This window comes from Chanos chanos, chromosome 2, assembly GCF_902362185.1.
Source record: "Chanos chanos chromosome 2, fChaCha1.1, whole genome shotgun sequence".
Taxonomy (NCBI): Eukaryota; Metazoa; Chordata; class Actinopteri; order Gonorynchiformes; family Chanidae; genus Chanos; species Chanos chanos.
In genome coordinates, this window is record NC_044496.1 from 20,938,136 (window position 1) to 20,960,527 (window position 22,392).

General features: G+C 41.3%; 1 protein-coding gene across 1 annotated transcript in view; it reads right to left on the reverse strand.

Moving 5' to 3' along the window:
• Window positions 1-203: 203 nt before the first annotated feature.
• neo1a (neogenin 1a) overlaps window positions 204-22,392 on the reverse strand; it is an 86,035-nt gene continuing 63,846 nt past the window's right edge. The window contains exons 10-31 of the mRNA XM_030765157.1: window positions 17,528-17,747; window positions 17,167-17,321; window positions 15,432-15,580; window positions 14,794-14,932; window positions 14,416-14,465; window positions 12,883-13,027; window positions 11,647-11,757; window positions 11,340-11,534; window positions 10,673-10,768; window positions 6,640-6,872; window positions 6,143-6,281; window positions 5,895-6,002; window positions 5,541-5,735; window positions 5,215-5,247; window positions 4,723-4,794; window positions 4,387-4,525; window positions 3,533-3,774; window positions 3,069-3,161; window positions 2,599-2,757; window positions 1,470-1,721; window positions 1,073-1,197; window positions 204-473 (exon numbers count right to left, since the gene is read on the reverse strand). Coding sequence (XP_030621017.1) covers window positions 390-473; window positions 1,073-1,197; window positions 1,470-1,721; window positions 2,599-2,757; window positions 3,069-3,161; window positions 3,533-3,774; window positions 4,387-4,525; window positions 4,723-4,794; window positions 5,215-5,247; window positions 5,541-5,735; window positions 5,895-6,002; window positions 6,143-6,281; window positions 6,640-6,872; window positions 10,673-10,768; window positions 11,340-11,534; window positions 11,647-11,757; window positions 12,883-13,027; window positions 14,416-14,465; window positions 14,794-14,932; window positions 15,432-15,580; window positions 17,167-17,321; window positions 17,528-17,747 — 3,134 coding nt within the window. The 3' untranslated portion in view covers window positions 204-389. The remainder of the gene's footprint in view (window positions 474-1,072; window positions 1,198-1,469; window positions 1,722-2,598; window positions 2,758-3,068; window positions 3,162-3,532; window positions 3,775-4,386; window positions 4,526-4,722; window positions 4,795-5,214; window positions 5,248-5,540; window positions 5,736-5,894; window positions 6,003-6,142; window positions 6,282-6,639; window positions 6,873-10,672; window positions 10,769-11,339; window positions 11,535-11,646; window positions 11,758-12,882; window positions 13,028-14,415; window positions 14,466-14,793; window positions 14,933-15,431; window positions 15,581-17,166; window positions 17,322-17,527; window positions 17,748-22,392) is intronic.

Below are 22,392 nucleotides of genomic sequence, written 5' to 3' on the forward strand. Positions count from 1 at the left end.
AACACTGTAAATTGTGCTGTACAAGCACCAACACAAACACCAGCATACTGTAATTTTTCCTTTTATGTTAGGACAACAAAGTGGTGTCTTTTGAAACGGTCTCCATGGCAACAAAAGGAAAAAGGTAGCTTTATTTTTCTACAGAAAAACACAATCACAACCTTCTGGTAGAAAGGACCAATATCCTTACTGAGAATGTTCGGCACTCCGTTTCGAAATGTGAACTGTCTTTATACAATGGCCATCTCCTTCCTGAGAGTAAGCAAGGTAAGCCCAAAGGTTGCGTCTAGTTGCTTCTTTTCTCTCTCTCTCTCTCTCGGTTTTCTGAGGGATTGAGAACATGTTGAGTGTGCTCCCTGCACAGGTGAGTGTGGGAGTGCGGGCTGTTCTCAGGCTGTCGTGATGGCATTTAGGTCCTTCATTAAACCCTCCAGATGGGCCATCTCTTCTGTCAACTCATCCGTATCATAGTTCTGAGGGAGAGGAAGAGGGTTACTGCAGAGGGCGGGGAAGGGTTGGATGAAGATTGGAGGGTGTGGGGTCTAGGTTTGGAATGGGGTATTGACATAAGAGGAGAATGGTCAATGGGACTGGAAAGCAAAAGCACCATTCAAAGTTGATCGGAAGCAAGGGGGATTGATTCACAGCCAAAAGAAACACAAGGATGCAAAGGGAAGCATTTCATATCATTGATGCAGGGTAAATGGAAACCATTCAGTATGTTTTGGTTATAAATTCATAATGGATGCAGTAACGTAATTGTAATGAGGAGCCAAAAAATATAGCAGTTAAGGGGGAAGAACAAAGAGTTGAGGATTGAGAGAAAAAGAGATAAAACAGATTAAACAAAAACACAGACAAATGATGAAAATAATAATGACAAATGTGTCTGAGTACATTAATAATAATAATAATAATAATAATAATAATGATAATAATAATAATAATAATAATAATAATAATAATAATAATACATGTTTCTGGGTACATTGAGAAGGTCTGAGGGAGATGTCTTGATTCAAACTCGACCTGTACTATGGATTAGATGTGTGTGTAACACTGTGGTACTCACGCTGTCAATATCCTCCTTCATTCTGCTGGTCTCTGACACTTCTGGTGCACTGGGCACTATAACAGGCATTGGTGTCCTTGTCCTACTCAGAGTGCCAATGGAGGCAGTCTTTGCTGAGTGTGGCCCTGAAACAAACAACAAATTAAGTTTAAGAAATAAATAAGTGACAAAAACGGAAATTACTGTCCAAATTCACATGATCTGCTGATGCACGGTACACACGATTTGCAAACATTTATTTTCGCTGTTTTTCTTCTGTGGTGACTGCATAATCAGGGCATGGCCGATTTGGACCGAAGAGTTGATCTTTACCAGTGAAAGGCTGTGCTGTAGGTTTTAACAGTCTGAGAGATCTCAAGTCTATCATCCCTATAACTATTAAGCTGTGTGACCTTACCTGTCTGAGACAGCAGTGGGGTGGTGGGGAGTGCTGGGGAATCAAATGTGGGATTGTGGGGTGGTATAGCTGGCACTGCAAAGCTCTTCAGAGGGTGTGAGGGGCGTACGTGGGCGGTGGGCGGGTTATAGCTAGGCTCCTCCTCTGTTGCTGAGCTGTGGTAGCTGACGTCAGTCTCTGAGTGGTCAGTAGTGCAGAGGGGCTGGGCTGAACTGGGAAGGAGGTCTGTGCTTGGTGTGTTCCTCACTGACTCTGTAATTATGACCACACAGAGTTTATTACCAATCGCCAACACCAGAACACCTAAGAACGCCACACCTTACAGCCTCTTGTCCAGTCAAAAGAACAGCCACACTGCAAGTGAAACCATGGATGTAATGCGGCTTGTAATGGTGAGAAGACAAGTAACAAAATGAAGAGGGGGGAAAAGAAGATTGTAAAATCACTCACTCACTGGTAGGAACTGTTTGAGAAAACAAATGTCTCAAGTAAAAGATAAAAAAAACAAAAAAGAGAAAAAAGCCATTTCACAGAGTCGTACCATGTGCTCAAACACTTGCTCACCTTGACTTTCAAGTACTGTAACGGTCTCCTAGCACATTCTATTATAAATTAATATTACTCACTGATTCATTTTGAAGTATTTAATTTTATTAACCTTGACTAATGCACCAGATCCAGCGTTCCTGACTCCAGAAGCTGAACTGTTAAATATTTTTTAAATTGCTCTGGAAACTAATTACAAACTAACTCCATACTAACTAACTCCATAGCAATTCTTTAATCACACAAAATGGATGAAAATGTGATTACTCTGTTTAACAGAGCTTTTTTCTGTTTTCCTGTAATTCTTGGTCAGCGATGAAAATGAGACCTACACATATGACACAGTTTGGAGGCAGAATGAATTAATGAATGTTAAAAATGGGTCAGATTTAGCCAAAGAGAGCAGATGGGGGGGGGGGGGGGGTGTATGGGTGCAGGGGCAATGAGAACATTATGACCAAGTGCAACAGAAGAAAGCTATTCCTCTTTATCCCCATTCTTCACTCATGGCAGAATGGGTTTTGATTGGTTCTCCATCCAACCGTGACCCAGCTCTTTCCAGGACCTGAGCTGGCAGTCTCACCTGAGGAGTCGGCCCTGTCTAGGTGAGATGTGGGGGTGGTGATTGGCCGTGAGTTGGTCTGGTGGTGGAGATAGCTGCGTGTCGGCGAGGCCAGGCTGCCCAAGTGATAATGGTGCTGATGAGTATCGAGCGAATGGATGGGGTGAGCACTAATCACAGCTGTGAGCGGACAGAAATAACAGAGATGCCACCTTTTTTCAGCCAGGACGCATACACACACACACACACACCTAAGCACAACGAAAGCCCATGAAACACTGCTAAAACTAACATCACTTAGACAATATGAGCATAAACTAATTGACACACAGAGATAAGAAAACCAAAGAAAATGTCTGTTTTACATCAGCTCATCTCACATAACTCAATCATCTCCCTTTCAGAAGAGAGTTAGAGGTGAGAGTTGGATTAGAGTGGGCTGACAGAATCTGCTTTGTCCCTGGAGAGAGAGACTAAGAGGACACACTTACGCTGAGGGGGCTGAGCATCAAAGGGCATCATCATTTTAGGCCTCATTCCCCGACGCCCTGCCAGCGTAGACATGCTGTCCTCTGACTCATGGCCTGTGAACCACAGAGTGACCAGCTCATCAGAGAGGATCACAACTCCTCACTCAGCAGGCTTCAATAAAGCCCACGAGCCTGCACTGAATTATGCACTAGCATTTCACACCTCCCTCTATAAATCATGCCCTACACAGTATAACATTTGACAAACTAGCATGTTCTCCAGCAGAGGGCAGTGAGTATCTATGGTTTGACATGATAAATGGCATGGATATGACCACTGACGCTGTACAAAGAAGCAAAAATAGATACACATGTATGAAATGATAAGCATCTTCAGCTTGCAAACACAATAATCCCTGGAGTTTAGAACAAAGAAGGAGCAAATGAGTCATGGAGAAAAGCCTTTGTGTAACCCTGGGTCTCACCGCGGTAGGAGCTGGAGTTACGTCTCTGTAGCATTGGGTCCATGGTGGTATCCACTGGCGTGATGTCTTGGGAGGTGCGGGGGATAGGGGTATCGGTCATAACCGGATTGGGTTCGGGGGACTTGTCAATTGGTTTGAGCTCCAAACGCTCATGGTGAATCCAAAGATCTGGTGGCTTTAAGTCTTTGGAGTTGCCTTTGTACTTGTGGGATCCATTAGTAGATTTGCATGCGGCACGTTTCCTGAAAGACAGATTGAGACTGAGCTAACATTTGTAGAAAGGCTGTGGCAAGCATGGAGAACTAGCTGTTACACAGGCCTTCAATTACCATGTGGATTAAACAACATCTATAGAAGTCTTGTAACCCACTTGCTCTGAGTAGTACTTTTGTTCACTATTCTCAGTAACATATTCATCCTGCTGCTGAAATGCAATGTTTTTCTCCAGAGATAGCAATTACTGGTGTTAGTTCTGTGGTCTCTCCAGTTCTGTGAGTTTTCTAGTATTGGCTTTGTTGTCAGGCTAGAAGGATACACATGGCTCTCTGTTTGCCTTTTTTATAAAAGGGAGAAACTGTTGTTTAGTTTTTCTCAGTCAGTCAACATGCAAACGCTGTTTAGAGACTTCTATTTATGGAATTCCCTGTAGAAAACCATATACATATAAAGTATATACTATAGTATATATACTATAATTTGACCACATACAAAGTATTTTACTGTAGTCTTGAATGCTGCAACTGGACACTGAAGGCAGTTTGAGTCATGGCAAAGGAACCTTTTTCAGAATTTTTTTTTTTTACATTTACTTAGTGTGTATGGAATTGTGCCGGTATACTGCTGTGGAGACGTACTTTTTCTGCTGTGAGGTAGTGCGGCGAGTGCACAGGAAGGCTCCCACCACCACCACAATAATGGTGAAGGCCCCCACCGAGATGATGATGATGATAACCAAGATGTGGTGGTCACTGGTGCCAGCCATGCCTGATTTCCCTGTTTCATACACAGATGAACGAGAGCAGATGACAGGGTTTTTATTGACGTCATTGCAATTTTAAAATAACTGATCCATAATGGGCTTTTAAGGTAAAATGCAGTGAATAGGATGTTTACACTACATGTGAAAGAGTGTCCATGTTAACATCTTTGTAGAGTAGTTTGTATGCTATGATTGAGATGAGCTACATTACCAACTGCAGATCCAGAGCCAGGATCCGAGACAGAGGGTCTGATTCCTGGTTTGACACCAGGCATACCAGAGGCTGTTTGAAGATGACAGAAAAAACACAAACAACACAAACAACATCAAGGTACAATGTTTGCTCTGTGCATCAAAAGAAAAACCACTGTAACCCATGTCTGGATTTTGGTTTGAAACCATCTGTATATCTGATGGAGAAATGCTACAGTACAAATTTCAGTCTTATCTCTTGAGAGTGAGATAAAAAAAAGCCATGGGTGGGCTGTTTTTGATGGAGTATGAAATATTGTCCACAGGTGTCTCTTGCTGATTAACAGTTGAGATGAAACTTTAAGGCTTGTTAAGCGACCTAATCAGATGGTCCGTCTGCCACCTGCCTCTATCTCTCCAGAGCAGATGCCATATTTCAAAGTCCAAGACAAACAAGAGTTTATTCAATTTTGGGAACATTAGTGAGATAAGAAAAGAAAAGAACAATTACCTTGGTCATTAGCCATTTTGTCAGAGGATTCAGCTAGCAGGCCAGAAGAGATAATAGAAGGGAGAGAGTATCCAAAGTAGACGTGTTAGAGAGTGTGAGAGAGAGAAAGAGAGAGAGGCAGGTAGTGTGAAAGTGAGGCAGGTGGTAGGCAAGTACTCTAAAATCTGTTGTTGGCATAAGTGAATTTAGGAGCTCAGACAGGAAGAGAAATTAGGGAGGTGTGTAGCTTAACGTTAGGTACCAGAGGCTTTTCACACAGGAAGCTCAATCATTCAAAGAAATAGAACAGAACCAGGCTACCACAGTCTACCTCAGTGCTCACATACCTTTAGGAGTACGAAACTGCACAGCCTCAGACATGGGGCCCATCCCTTTGGAGTTGCGGGCTTGAATCTTAAAGTAATAGGTGGTGTCCACGGTCAGCTCCTGAATCTGATGGGTCAGTCTATTACCTACCACAGGCTCAATGACCCAGTCATGCACCTCTGCATTCACGTCTGTACTGTAATAGATGATATAGCCTGAGGTGGGAAGGAAAAACAAGAGAGGACGGGAGGCGAGAGGGAAGAGAGACAGTTTAAATCAGAAAGTCTTGACTTTCCACGTAAAAATTTAGTTTACAATGCTGTAACTACAACAGTTATCTTCAGTTATTACCGAAGTTGGCATTGATACATCACCTGTGATTTTGCCATTCGCCTCTGACGGAGGCTGCCAGTTGACTATGATGGTGCGAGGACGTCCCTCCTTGCTCACCACAGTCACGTCCTTAGGAGGGGAGCTTGGGACTGAAATTTCCAGATATAACTTAGTTTGAAATGTTTTGGAAGGTCTTTCATTTAACTGTAGTGCATACAAACAACTGAGAACAGCATCTGATAAAATTATGATATAGTGTGCTATGGGAAGTTCATTCAGACTGTCTTACTTGTCTCAAATGTTGTTCCATGAGCAGTCATGCTCCAGGTGCTGGTTCTCCTGCCCTTGGTAACCATAACAGAGAACTCATAGAGTGTATTGGGCTTCAGACCAGTCACCATGTAACTTAGGGTGGTAGTGTTCGCTGTCTAAAAACAAGCCACATGTAAGAAACTGTTGAAAAATGATTGTACTCAAGCATTATATATTACAGAAAAGCAATACTACACTAAAATAATCAAAGGGTATTAAATATTGCATGGCGAGGTGAAATTGAGTAATGCACATGTCGAAAAAAAGTAACGTTAGAGTAGTAGTTTAAATTATTTGTTTACATGTACAGATGTCAACAGCAGATTGCAGTTGCTCTAGAACTAAGACATCTGCACTGATTAAAGTTTGTCTTAGTTAAAAACCTGTTGTTGATGATTTCCAAATATCGGCTTTCTAAAAGCTAAAACAACAATGAACATTAAAAACAAAAAGAAGTGACCATGTCTAACATACCTTATACTTAGTGTTTGCGGGTATGTTGGTCACCCAGCGCACAGTGTAGTAGCGTGCGTCTGTGATCTTCTGGTTCTTGGGCAGAGAATTGTCAGCCCAGGTGACTTTGATGGTGTCATGGCTCAGAACAGAGGCCTGAACACCCACTGGAGGCAGCATGGGTATGGGATCTGGTACTGGAGTGTATGGAGCATGGAAAAGGTCGTACAAATCAACATCAGGGTCTATGGGGTCTGCAAGCAGTTAACACAGTGTCCAATGGCAAAACAAAAAGGTGTGGTAAAAAGAAAAAAAAAAAAAGAACGAGAACAATGCAAGAACAAAGACGAGAATTAAATACAAGGGGGGGGGGTGTTTGGGGTGAAGGAGGACAAGGAGGGAGAGACCATGTTAAGGAGTTAAAATGTGGGAGGAGGGATGCAACGTGAGCGGGGTTGGGAGGGAAGAAAGAGAGAGAATATTCTATTAGAGCGAGACAATGAGGTACAAGAAAATCAAGGCTACGATTCTAAAGACCACTACTCCTACATATTAGGAGGAACAACAATGAATACTAGTCCAACACAGTTCAACACTACCACCTACATTAATAGTGGGGGAAAAACAGCAATGTGAGGATGTAAAAGACAGTAGAGCATCAAACCCTCTCAAAGAGAACTTTCACATAATCACAGTCCAGTCTATTATAATACACCATTCAACAACATAAACAGTTCAGACTTATATTGGAGATTATCCGCAAGTTGTAACATTTACGATTTTTAGGCACATTCAGAGCAGTTGTCAAACAATATTTTTGCCATTAGGATATCATAATCCTTTTTCAGAGCATGGAGATCCACTACAGAAGTAAAACAAAATCATGCTGTACATGACATGAAAAAGCAACCAATATTTTCATTCCACTCAGAGGCATAAGAGTGGGCTACGGAAGGCTTGAGTGGACACTTTCACACCAAAACAGGCTCTTGTTCACAGACACAGTAATCTGTCTGTCTGCTCTCTACAGGTGTATGATCTGTAGTGCAGAAATGTGCACAGCTAAATTGGCCCCATCAAGGGAGGGCTGGAAATCTATATCTGATAGTGATGAGAACAGCATTCAACATGTGAATCCTGCTAAAACTAATAGCAAGCCCCGACTGATCGAGTCAACAGCATTGCTAAATTTCACGTCTGCCCAAAGGAAGGCAATGGCAGGCTCATTCATCATTCATCAAAAGCTCCATTCTTGACAGTGATCATGACTCAGATCTTGGAACTTCTGTGAACTTCTTAATCAAAGTGGTTATTTCAGGGGATGACAGCACGGCACAAACAGCAAGGACCACAATCACCTCAGATTGAATTTTCAATCATTTGTCCTGAATTATCCTTTGCAAGCTTTCAAAATACTCCTCCTTCTTCCTGTATACATAATCCAACAACAGAAGCTTACCTTTGCCAAGGCATTAGGCATTTCAAAACTAGTTTACAGCGCATTTCAGGACTACCTTCACTTGCAATTGTGTCTGATCCCCCATTGGTTTCAGACACAAAAAGTTGAGCATGTTGTGAAACTCAACAGCAACACTGAAGCTCAAGTCATGGATCTTCTGTAGTTTTTGATCGTACCAGACAGTGTTACTACGGGATCTACTTCTACCTGCATGTTGTGCCTCTCTGGGAATTGGAGTGACCCTGTTTCTTCATCTGACATCCTTGTTAAAACTACTTTTTTACTGCATTCAGAACACATCCACTGGACAGTTATGATAGGGCTGTTTCACAACAAATATTTTCTGTTTTCCCACTCTCATTCTATCATTTCTAGCATGCTTTACTATCTGTTGGGCAAGGTTGTCCTTGCTGCAGCACCATTCTTGTATTTGCCTTTGCTTATTTGTGTTTTCATTATGTATATATTCATTCTCATTTGATTTCTCTGACAATTATTTAATCCACCTACTCTGAAAATTTTAATCAATTAGTCATAAATTAATCAAAATGAGAAATAAAAACCAGTATCCCTTACAGGCCACTGGCACAGTTCAGTTCTAATTCTGAAAGTTTGCAGACAGTGAATATGGCATTAATCCACTTCTTCAACCACCTGTTTTCCAAAAGGCTGTCTCTAACAACAATTTGGAGTTAAATCAGTGGTAAAATATAGTCATGATGGCATAAAACCTTGAGAACAGTGAAAACAAATGGTCCATGGGCATATTTTACAGCAAGCATATTAGATTCACATAGGCTGACAAAATCACTGTCTTATTTTCCAATGGGAATGAAGATGCATTTTTTTTACAGTCTATTTGCACGCTCCCAGTGTTTCCACCGAGCGGGTTTTGCACTGTTTGATTAAGTACTGCCCAATCTCCAGCAGTTCTAGCTAGATGTGAAATGTGAATTGAATCTGGTAGCATGTCATATTAGCTGATCATTCCCAGCAAGCAGACACATACTGATGCCTCTGTATAAACAGCTTTGTTTTCCATTTTGCATGAAACTAATAACCCGCAAGCTGTACTGTAATCAAACACTGGCTTGCCGCAATTGCCTATAAGTTTCATCACTATCTAGGTCATTTTTTGCAAATTCATTTCTGCAAATTTCTTTGTAACAGTTATAACACACAGAATCAGCTTTTGTCTGACAGAGTGGATGAGAGTGAAAAAAAACAACCGGGGTCTTGTAAGCCTCTGCTGCACACTGATGAGCATGCATTCAAAGAATACTCTGGAGCTATCTCTTAGATCCCGCTCTCAGAAACATTTGCTGAAACAGTGGGGTTAGACTGATCATGTCAGTACTCTTAAAGCTGATGCTCTGTTAAACCCAGTATCTTAACATCACACTCTTTGATTTTTTTTTCAGCTCCTGCAATTACTGATTTAATTGGAAATATTGCAACAATCTGCATAAAACCTCAGTTCATTTAAACAAAGAAACACTTAAGCATATTTAACACACAATTTAACACACAAGACTTTCAGACTTTTCCAAAATGTTTAAGGTGTAATGTATCACATCTCCTGTCCACATATGTGGTTCCTGACATTTTGCAGAATCTGGAACCAAGGGAATTTCTGATGATCTTGTCTAATGATCAGTAAATCAAATTGTATTCAAGCCTTTCATTGAGCATAACATTATGGCAAATAACAAATGAAGCCCCTAGACTCACTGCCTCATAAATGTAGTTTCTTAAAGCCCCTATACTCACTGCCTCATAAATGTAGTTTCTTAAAGCCCCTATACTCACTCCCTCATAAATGTAGTTTCTTAAAGGCCCCTATACTCACTGCCTCATAAATGTAGTTTCTTAAAGCCCCTATACTCACTGCCTCATAAATGTAGTTTCTTAAAGGCCCCTATACTCACTGCCTCATAAATGTAGTTTCTTAAAGGCCCCTATACTCACTGCCTCATAAATGTAGTTTCTTAAAGCCCCTATACTCACTCCCTCATAAATGTAGTTTCTTAAAGGCCCCTATACTCACTCCCTCATAAATGTAGTTTCTTAAAGGCCCCTATACTCACTGCCTCATAAATGTAGTTTCTTAAAGCCCCTATACTCACTCCCTCATAAATGTAGTTTCTTAAAGGCCCCTATACTCACTGCCTCATAAATGTAGCTTCTTCAAGGCTCTCAGGAAGTGATAGCTCTGTCACACAATATGTACATCTGTCTATAAACACTCTGTGACATTTGTATCTTAACTCAGCATTTTAATGATGTCTCCAGGCTCAGAATTGAGTGGGTTACTAGAGAGCAAAGAAAGCAAAAGGTAACAAGTACCATATGATTACCCTGACAGTGCCACTAAGATCCTCACTAGACTGGCTATGTTGTGCAACTAAACTTTGTATAAGACAAACCATGTTATAGTGCATGTATGCCTCAACATACTATAGTGAACGGTAGCAAAAAAAATATAACCAGCCCAGAAGAAATGAATGAAATGGGTGTTCTTTTTCTGTGAATGTTCAGGGCTGTGTGAGAAAGCATTATTATTTTTGTCGGCGTGGTCCGTGTGTAGTGACCTACCTGATTGGGGTCTTGTAATGGCACTCTCATACACAGGGATACCTTCCCCCACATTGTTGAAGGCCTTCAGAGTGATAACGTAGTGTGAGCTGGGATCTAGCGAGGGAGGGGGAGAGACACACAGACATTTAGCTAATCAAGCCGTGGCTCCTCAGGGACTCTCTCTAATATTCATCATCCTGGCAGGGGTGCATATTTAAACACTATTATTGATTCTATTTCTCATGTAATTAGATGAATTATGAGACCTTCAATTACGTAGAATTTCTCTGTATGAATTTTTCCCCCCTCCAAGTTTAATTACAGTGGGGCAGAAAGAATGGCTCATCACCCACACCTAAAAGATTCACCCTACATCCTTCTGCTTCTCCACCTGAGACACTTCTGTTGACAGTCAGTGACTTTGTAATGTAATTAGAATCACACAAGGAGTTCATGCTAATCAGACAAACATGTCAAAAGTTTAAGCCTTTATGCATGTCATCAGAGTATGTGAAGTAACGGGACGTGACAAATCGAACTACAGATCCCTACTGCCTTTATCATCAGTACTGATTGATGTATTTTTTGTTAAAAAAAAAAAGATAGAAGGTAGGCATGGATACAGTTAAACTTTCAGACCACTGAATTTTAATATGATATTTCCAATTTAGTATGGAGTTCTTACCTAGGTTATCGATGCTGTAGTATCGCTGTTTGTAGTCTACTTTAATGGTTTGTGCATGGGGGCTGCCTATACCATATCCAATAGTGTAGCCTCTAACCACTATGTCCTGGTTCTCTGGTGGAGTCCAGCTCACCACGATACTGTTCACAAGAGGTCGCACATGCAACGAGCTGGGCATGTCTGGAACCCGTGACTCTGAAAACAACGGCATAAAACCCACGTCAGTAGATGGCACTCTGATGAGGGTAAAATCACATTGAAATAGATGAAATTCAGTTGTTATGAGTTTTGTGTCAGCTTGTTTTACCATCCAGGTCACTTTCAAAAGTCTCTGCAGTGGTCCAGTCTGTGGCTGGCCCGGAGCCATTCACTGTGATGGCCGACACTCGCACCGTGTACTCAGTGCCACGCTGGAGACCTGGAGAGAAACAAACAAACAAAAAAAACCACATCACTGACATTACATTACATGTTCCTGGAAGCACATACATGCAGTGAGGGAGGAGATGTTGATATTTCAAATAAAAAGAAATGTCTTCGTGGTCTAATTAAATTTTCAAATCACTGTCTGATCCCCTCTCCCAGAATTGAAAATATTTTTCATTCTACCAATTATTTAAGAGGTGATCAGCAATATGGTAAATAGTATGGTAGATATCAGCAAACAACAATGCCTTAGACCTCATTTCACAGAGCATTTAGTGCAGAAAGATCAATATCTTGGAAAGCGAGGCCTTTTTTTTGTTGGGTTAGTGCTTTATATTGAAAGCAGGCATACGTGATACACATACCTTTTAAGACTGATTTGAACTGACAGAAGTGCTGTTACTCTAGTGGTTCAGTTACTCTTGTAATTTATTCTTAAATCTGCATACGCAACAATGGTGCAACAAAAAAAATCACAATTTGGTGAAATCCTTATAGGCTAGAATTCAAAAGTAAAAGAATGGCTTTTTGCTTTAAATAACATGTGTTTGAGATGGCTTTTAAATCACTGACAATAACCTGCACTTCCACTATTTTTATGCTAAATGCTAATGTTGTCATTCTCCCTAGAGCTGCTCCTGCAGCTACTGCAGGATAAGCACCACCCTCTTTCTGAGAGACTCTCACTTCAGCTGAATGCCTTTGAACCAACAAACATTTCTCCATTTACTCGAAACATAACGGGAATAAACCTTCAAGTACATATTCTCTTTGATGCCACACACAGCATGATATCTTTTTAAAAATTGCTGAAAAGGCATTTGAAATTCCTTTCTTCAATCCCTGGTTTCTGTATGAATTGATACGGCACAGTCTCAGTCAAAGGCACTGTAAATGCATATCAGAATGTGTTAGCAGAAGCACCTGGTACTGGTGCTTAACACTGAGAGCAAGAACTCTCCCTAGTCAAATGCAATCAGTGGAAATCCACAGCTATTCATGATCACAGTGTATTATACAGTATCTTTTAGCATATGTTGATTGTTCATGATGTGTGGTACAAGTATGTGTACGTGAGCATTCATATGATTACAGTGAATGTAAATCAAAGACTCACCTTCTATGAGCTGATGGAGTTGTGTTCCTGAGGTCAACTCTGTCACCTCACTCTTCCTTGTACCCTTCCTGTAACGCACTTTATAACCAATGATCTCGCCATTCTGAGCATCTGCGGGCGGGGGCTGCCACCTGACCATGATGCTCTAAAGGATAAAAGAAGACAGAGGTACAGAACCACAGTGGGCCTTGGATTCTAGCTCCTTCTAGCTTCTACAAATCAAGCGCCATCAAAAATTTCCACGAATAAAAATAACCATCTCACTTCACTGTAAAACACAACCTCATTTCTCATTCTAGAACTGCAGTAGTTGGGGAAGGGTTTACCATGGTAACAAGCTAGTGCAAAGGCATTTAACCTGAGCCACTCTCTTCCCCGAGGCCACAACTGAAAAAAGGTGCTCTCCATCCAAATAATGCATGTACATGTTAATAAGAGTGGCAGTATGAGAGGGCAGTACACACTGGTCCTGTCTCAGATCATGAATAATAGATGCTGCTGCAGGAGTCAGTCTGGACCCTGTAAAGGACACTGCAGGGCAGAAGCCAGAAATGGATTCAGGCTACTAGCTGCAGGCTCGACCGTGCGCTGCGGGATAGAGGAGGTAGGGAAGAGAAGAGCCCAGCGTGTGAGAGTAGTTAATTAATGATATCCACATTAACCATGTGCACAACTGGGAAGAGCAACCCAAATTAAATCCATTGTAAGCATGCAATTAGTTTATTTCCATTTTCCACTCATTTAAGATTAACTCCTTAGTAATTTCTTATTTTTTCCCTCCCTTTCTATCCGCAAAACTGAACATAATTGACTTTTGGAATCACAAGGGAAGGCAGGGAGGCAGCTACTAGGAGTCTGAATGGTGTGCTTAAAGAAACAGCTGTTTCATGTCACACCCAGAAATTAAATCCACTTTTTATGGAACTTTCCACTCCAAGACAGTACATCTGACATGGGTCAGAGGTACCTGAAAATGAACAAATCCCCATCAACTGTCTGAAAAAATTCAAAGGAAATGAACAAAGCTTAGTAAGTTCTTTGGCTTACTAAGCTACATACTCACTTATACAACACATTAAAATACTGTTATTTTATGCAGACCCAGAATACACAAATTTCTAATTCATGTAATTCTTAATCTACTACCTCAGTAAGTGGTTCTTTTACCTGTGTTTTAGTGTCTTACTCATCTCTTGGACTGCTGCGTCCAGTCAATTTTAATTGCTTTCAAATGACAGGTACTGATCTGTTTCTCTAAGGCGTTAAAAAAAAACCATGCATTGTTGTAATAACACAGAGTGAGAAAAAGAGGAGAAGAGTGATACTGGGAGTAAAGCCTACTGACAGCTCTGTGGTTGTGAGCAGATGTGCTGCTCAATGCTGGTTCAACACAATGACAGATAACCGGCTGAATGAGACACAGAGTGCATGCGCCCACCAGCTGCCATCACTGCACCTCATGCTGGCCCTGCAACAGAAAAACTGCCTGTGCCTCTATTCCTGAATGACTCAGCCATTTCCACACAGCCTTACCTTTGAGTTCAAGACTTCCACGGTCAGATTCTGAGGGGGCGCGCTAGGAACTGGAGGGGATGAGAGAGAGGTGTCAAGTACGCAGTTCAGATGTTACAACATTGATACATGCTTAATTACATAAAAAGAAACCAGATCACACCATTGTTATCATATCATATGAGACGCTGATAGAATATATTACTGACTGAAAATGAGATATTTCAAATATCCAAACCTCCATCACTGCCATAGTAGCATAGATAAATATGCTAATACAAATGCAAAGGCAAACACAAGTAAGCAGATTTTTAGGCCAGATTTCAAAGAAACAAACTAATAAAAACAAACTAATAACAATAAGTTGTAGAAAGAACTGCAGTTTCCTCTGTCCTATACCATCAGAGAAGGTCTGCACAGTTACGTCCTCTGTGGAGACTCCAGGCCCATGCTTGTTGTAGGCTACAACTCTGAAACTGTATTCTGTGAACTTCTTCAATCCAGTCATAGTGTAGGAAAGACCTCCAACATCAGTGTCCTACAGGGAAAGAAAGGACAGTACACTCAGATCCCTATACTACTACTATAACTACCTTATCTGAAATGGGACTGTTGTCCTCCGTACCTACAGTTTATCACTACACTGTACACAGAACATCACGCTTAACAGCATTATGACATAGAATTCATCATAATCTATGTAATATCACTAACTACACTATTAGAACTGGTATCAAGTACACTACTACTGCACCTAATTCATATAGCTGTCTTACATCGAAACAGTCATTGTTATTGATGATGTGTGTCATGTGGATGGAGTACTCTGATCCCACTGTTCACTCTCCATACACATGACTTCGCTGTTCATCCCGTGTGAGATGACCTCACTTCTCATACCCAACTACATTACCCATAACACACTCTGTCTCATGGTTTTCACCCCCCCGCCCGCTCAGGTTCCAGTATCTTGTGCAGTATCTTGGGTAGTTATAAAGCACAGCTGATTGTCATTGTTTATCTCTGTGTGTGCATACCCGCTCATTTTCCAAACCCCTCTCCATGTAGTACAGTTTATAATTCAGGATCTCTCCATTGCCCGTGAGCGGCTTCTCCCAGCTGAGGGCAACTGAGGTGGGAGACATGGGCACAGCGTGGAAGTTGGGGGCTGGTCCTGGCACTTGCACTGGAAGACAAAATTAAATCACCATGATACATACAGCAAAGGACAGACAAATTACTCTCTATGTTCACCCTAAACATTCCAGACTCATCACACTCATCTGTCTTTTCCTGCATTGCTCTTTTTACTGAATGCACAGCATGATCCATCTCTCAGGATACAATTCATATTCTTGCTATTCTTACTATCTTTAAAAGGAGAAACATCTGCAAGAGCTTCTCACAATCTGCCAACCAGTATACAGGCTAACTAAACATGTGTAAACATACTCCTCCTGTGCAGTCCTGTGCTTCAGACACACAGCTTTGTTTGCATTATTTATTTGACTTTGTTAGAGGAGAGGGGAGAATTGAAATGAGGCCTAGGTTGCTTAACATTTGTTTACCTTGGGATCATGAATCATTACATTCAATTAAAAGCTCTAGTGGCTGCTGTTAGCCTGGTATAATGGCAGCAGGAGCAAAGAGAAAGAGAGCACAGATTAAGGCCCCCCTCTAGGTTTGCAAACAGGGGACTGGAACTACACTGTGAATTAAATTAAATTCGATGTACTTCCGGAGTTCTCCAGGGGTACAAAATGAGGTGCAATGTAACATCTTCCCAGACCATAACCTTTTTTTGTGTGTGTGTGAAGTAACAGCTTTTAAAATACACTACATTATACACTGCATTCTATCACATGAACAATCAATCAAATGTTGAAAAAAAAGCAGCAAAAATATATATACAGAATATATATAATCTCAACCATTCAAAACAAATAAAAAAGTATATTAATTTTTGTATTAACTGCCGCTCTGCCAAACAAACAGTCTGAATCCCAAAAACTATGGTTCACTGAACAGGACTGAAAAAAATCAACAGTGAAGAGAGTCAGGGGAAAGAAAGTCAGAAAGAGAGCGAGAGAGTGAGAGAGAGAGAGAGAGAGAGAGAGAGCGAGACAGAGACAAAGAGAGAGAGAGAGAGACAGAGAGAGAGTGTGATGAGTAGTGCTGCAGGCCGTCTGCCTGTAACCAGGTCAACAGTTTAGCCCTCATTCATAATGTGGAGGCAGAGCAATATGGTTCCCAGGCTGATACTAACATGCAGCCTCCCCTGGGTGCCTGGATCCTGCTAGCACACATTATAAAGTGCTTATGCCAACCAGCGCCAAGGACACACGCAGGGGCAAAGCTGACCCAGAAAGCAGCTGGAGCTGTTCGGAGCTGATAATGCTCAAAATGAATGGAGGCAGGCCACACACCTTCAGGGGGGTTTAAAAACAGACACCGTTGGTACTTGGTAAAAGAGACAAACACTGTTTGTTTGGGTCTAACTCCATAATGAGATTTCAAACATGTCAGGGCACTTTAGAGGTTTTAAGAAAAAGACCTTGAGACAATTTGCTATGTACTAATTCCTCAAATACATCCTCTTCCAACATAACGGAGGTGACAACTCAGACTGCAAAATCAAAACCTTCTAAATCCCATGCATAAGCTTTACTTAAATAAGTCACTTTAAAATTCTAGCGAGTGTGTAGGTGTGGAGTGCCGCTCTGTATAAAAAATAAATAAATAAATAAAAACAGTAGAATGGAATTTTCTTACCCTCAGGTTGTGTGGCCACCCTCAGGGGTGTGGAGCTCTCCCCAAGGCCATGTCTGTTCAGAGCTACCACCCGAAAGGCGTATTTAGTATCGGGCATGAGGTTCTGAATAGTGACTTGAGTTTCCCCTGGGCGACTGGTATTCACTATTCGCTCCCTGAGGAAAAATAAAAGAACTTGAATGTGGCACAGTATTTTACAAACTCATTAACTTGAATAAAAGCCCATCTGTTAAGAACAGAATAATATGCAAAGATGCATATATTGAAAAGGAAAAGGCAGAAGTGAACGGTAATAACAATGTATTATTACTTCTATGAATTCTCAAGTATTTTGTTGTGGATATAAGAGTTTGGTTGTTACCGGTTGGCTCCATCCTTGCTGTAATACACAGAGTAGGTGATGTCCTCTCCATGTGGTTCTGCAGGCTGGCGCCAGGTCAACTTGATGAAACGGGTAGACACCAGGGAAGCCACCACATCACGTGGGGCGGAGGGGGTGGGGCCAGCGCTGCCTCCGGAGCCTGGCGTTAGATGGTCAGCAGTGGAACGGGTCAGTGAAGTGGGTGGGGGTGAGGGAATGGCTACATCTTAGGTACAGGTGGGGAGTGTGAGTGTATGAAGCACAGAAAAAAAAGGGAAGGAAGGGTATGAACGAGGCAAAAGGAAACAGTTGAGAGGACAGGGAAATGAGAGGAAAACAGAATAGAGGAGAAAAAATAACAACAACAACAAAAAAGCCTTCCATGACAGGATGTACGCAAGAACATAAAAATCACAATGAAACAATAACAGATGGAGGCAAATCACAGAAAAGTGGCAGAATGATTGCTGAAGCAAACTTCAGAGCAAATCTAAAGATGAAGTACAGGTGCATGAGCTGAGGCAAGAGGACGGCTTGAAGTGTAGTACATGACGTGACAGACTGGTATACACTCTACTGTGCTTCACTGGTTTGGGCTTCACATCCTTCTTACAAATATGTGAAACATTTCATACTGAGGGTTTTGAACCATACTCTGGTTAAACATGTGCATACCTCAACTTTGGCTTCCAACAATATTGCTAAGACACATAGACATTTTTTGAAAACATGAAGCTGCTCTGCACTGAGATAGAAGGAAGTGTTGCATGATTGCACCCCCCCCCCCCTAAAAAAAACCCCCAAAACAATAAAGCAAAGTTTACTTACGAATATAGATGCATGATAATGATAAGTACGATTTACTGACACATAAAAATATTGTAGCTTCCTCTTAATCTACTTTCATCTGATTTGTTTGAAAAATAACCTGACCAGGGAATTACAAAATAATAAAAGTCTTGAGCTGAACAATCATTTTTCTGCGAAGAGGCTGAAGCGGCATCACCATCAAAACACAGGGCACATTACTGTCGTCTTTCTCTCATTCAGGGTCAGGCAGACTGACAAACCACCTACTCACAATGCTGCAGGAAATACATCATTTCCAATTACAAAACAGGGCAGCAACACAGTCACACAGCATTCACACAGCGTGACAATAAAGTTGACAGTTTCATAACTCAGCTCTTGAAAAGCCAACAGAAGATTGCTTTGTCTGAGATGGAGAGTGGTACAGCGATGTAGCTGCTGCTATTGGTACTGACACTGCAACTGTGCAATCGAAAACTCAAATGCTTCCTAGGCTTGTGCTAATGATATACTAGGTGACTAATGACATTGTTTTCAGAAGTGAAAGATGGATTGGGCACGATCTAGACATAGGAGAAAAAAATACACTGTGGACAAAATCATTACCGAAGGATCTATAAGGAGATCTGGACTATCAAATTGAAAAACTACCAGTAATTCCCAGTCAAAGTGAAATTACTTGTGCCCCATGTACTGATCAGAGAGCAGCTTGTTTCATGTTTGAGGAAAGAGGGCACATAATGTAGAGCTGTACAAAAACATTAATGGGTAGGCCTATTAGCCCATAGCCTTCTCTCAATGGCATGACCCATTAGGCAGAGAGCAAATTAAACATTAGCTGTTGCAATTATGCTATTCTATACGGACAAGCCATCAGTGTTGTTTGCCTGGAGCAGAAAAAGCACAGTGACAATTATATTTGCCGTTTACATCAGCCCTGCCTGGGGTTGCATGCAGTAGATCCATGAAAGGATGTGCCTTAGCATTTTATCTCCTTGCTCCACATCACTAGTTCCTGCCTCATAAATCTTAAAAGACTTGCTCCTGGTTTATCCTCATTGAACTCTGGGTTTGGGAAAATTGCAAGAGCCTGATTTAGGTTGACTGTGGGTCAGATTCTTTGTGTAGGAGAGAACAGTCTACAAAAAGGTCAGAGTGAGTATGAAGCAGCCTGACGATTAGTGGCGGTCTAAGAGCAGTTTTGGCTACGTAGCACCGAGCCTCTTTATCACCTGCTAGACATTAGTACTCTATCAGTCTGTCGTCATCAAACTCTACTGATGCCTATCCTCCTACAGGCTCCTACTTCCAAACACTGACCTATGAAAAGGAGCAAAAGATTCGTACCTATTCTGTTATCAGCTGTCATTGTATCAGTCACAGAAACAGATGGCAGCTGTGCTATATTTATGTAACACATGACACTTATTGGTAAAGGTCATCCTAAAGTTTGAAAGAAAAAAAGAAATTAAAGACCTGGCAATGCATTAGGTCATACTGCATTTTGCAACAGGTCATATAATAGGTCTTAGCTTTGCGATAGGTCACCTCAGTAACGATGCAGCTTGCTTTTTAGACTTTTAGGTATAAGCCTGTAAGCCTAAACAAGTAACTGTACTCAGAAGGGCTCAACAGAACTTTATAATGGAAAAACAGCTTCACACACACACAAAACACAGTTTTCATCAGATTTTCTAAAAAAGGTGACAACCTTTCTATAGCTGTCAGATGTCTCGGATTTTAGAAAACAGGGATTGATTGCCAACTCAAGATTTAATTGATTTAATTTAGCTTAATTTAACATGACAGTAAATAGAAGACAATGATTTGTGATATTACAATAGCCTACACGCCATGGCTATCTTCCTCTCTTGTGATAACACCAGGGAGGGGCGATTTGACAACTTGTTGTATTTGGAAAAGCTCTTAATCAGTAGACAACTAAAAGCTCAGTGTCAGAGAGACCAATGCTTTGTAAGGGAGAGCAGGATAAATCAAACACATCTCCAGTTTCTTCTCTTTACCTGGATTCTTGACACAAAGAATCCATGACCTGAGTAATAAGAATGAGACAACAGCCTCACACTCCCTGATTAACTAAAAACATCCCAGCTAAGACAGTGAGTGATCCCTATCACCTCTTCAAAATAGATCACATTATTGGGTGAATAAACAGTTAATGAGAAGGTAGAAGTGACAGAGGTAAAGGATTTGTCAGCAGTGAGACTGTACTTCTGAAGCAGGACATGAATGCATATGCACCACAGAGCACTCTAAACAGCCCTTCCCTTTTATTTATTTATTTATTTATTTATTTATTAACTAAACAAATGAAAACGGCAGAAAACTTCTTCCGGAAAACAGAAATTTTGGAAAAGCGCTTCTTAACAAAAATAACTGTAAGAACAAAACATAATCAGTTACTGAGAACACAATTCATTGTGCTGTGACTGTAAAGAAGGTGAAGGAAGCAACTCTTATTGGAAATCAAGGTCAGTGCCACTGTATATTCTATAATGAAAATCTGACACTGTAGGTTGTGCTAAGGGTCAGCATTTGTGTCGGCACCGTCTCCAGTGCCTCTGTTGCTCTCCTGAAGCATGATAAACATCATGAATATGAAGGATTTAAGCACATCAGACTCCTATTGAGATGAAGCACATGAAGGCCAGCCACTCGGCTGACAGAAAACATCTCCATTTCCCATTGCATGCTTCCCGATTCCCTGATCTGGGAGATTATGGATCGAGCGACAGACTAGTTCTGAGGAGACTTGAGACTCCAGTGGGATGTGTCGAACAGCATGGGAGCATGGGATTATGGGTCGCATCGTGCTCCTGGCAGGGATATCCTCGGTGCTTGCAGAGAAGGCATAGATCCATCTGGCTCTGCCTCCTTTATGGCTCCATCCACGCCGCTCAAGCTACACACGCCCTCTGGGACAAAGGACTGAACCTATTTCCAAACTGTTCCACCTGCTAAACCTCTACCCTTCCCACCCCCTGTCCTCAAAAACCCTGAGCTGAATCTTAGGACTCTGACATATTATTCTGAGCTTGAGAAAATAAGCTTACTCACACAGCCGTTATTCACTAGTTAAGTCTTTTTTGTTTGTCTTCTTCTAAAGCAACTCACACAGGATGTAAGAGGCAAACACAAGCAACAGCATGTGCCTCCCACAGCTGTCCTCATGAAGCGTAAGATTAAACGCTGCTGCCCCAATCTTCTCTGAATAAAACTATCGCCTTTGAAGCGTCTCCAACAATTGCATTGGGAGGCCACTGAATAATTTATTTTATGCTGTATACATCAATCCCTATTGCCTCGCCTGGCAGCAGCATCATAAATATCACTGCTCTGGAGCAAGTAACTTCTACTAACGCTAATGATCTTGATTTAGTCACCACATACACTACAACATATCCTGAATGTGAAATTGATGCGAAGAGCTTGACTGAGAATAAACGAGTTCATGTTGGCTTGTTAGCCGTCTTTGTATTGAAACTTTTCATGTGGGAAACTTGCTTCATTTGAGCAAATACCACATTCTATTTTAAACCACAAAATGAACAAGGGCAGCTAATGAAAAGAACACTGTATGAGAGCTTTAAAGTGCCCGCTATGAAAGACTTGGTGTTTTTGTAGATTTGGACAACGACGCTCCTTTGCTGGATCCTTCTCAGCGGGTAAGAAGAGTAAAGATAAAGATATGGACTGAGGTAAGGGTGGAGGAGGAAGAGGCTGTGGGTTGTGAGAAATATGGGTTCACTTCATGACAGCAATAAGGTGGTTATTGGGTCATGTCACCAGAAGAGTTCACTCTCCTCAAAATAGAATCCTGTGTGCAGCAGGCTGCTAATGGAGCCTGAGACTGTGATGGGAAGAGATGTAAACAAAACATTGACAACCCCTTCTCAACAAGCTAGGATTAGGTACATTATGAATCATTACAGTGCTATGTACTATACAAAAATCCCTTGTGCAGGCCACTGCAGGTTAGGCAAAATTCTCACTCCATCATCCAACATAGCTAATTTAATATGGAATAATTTATC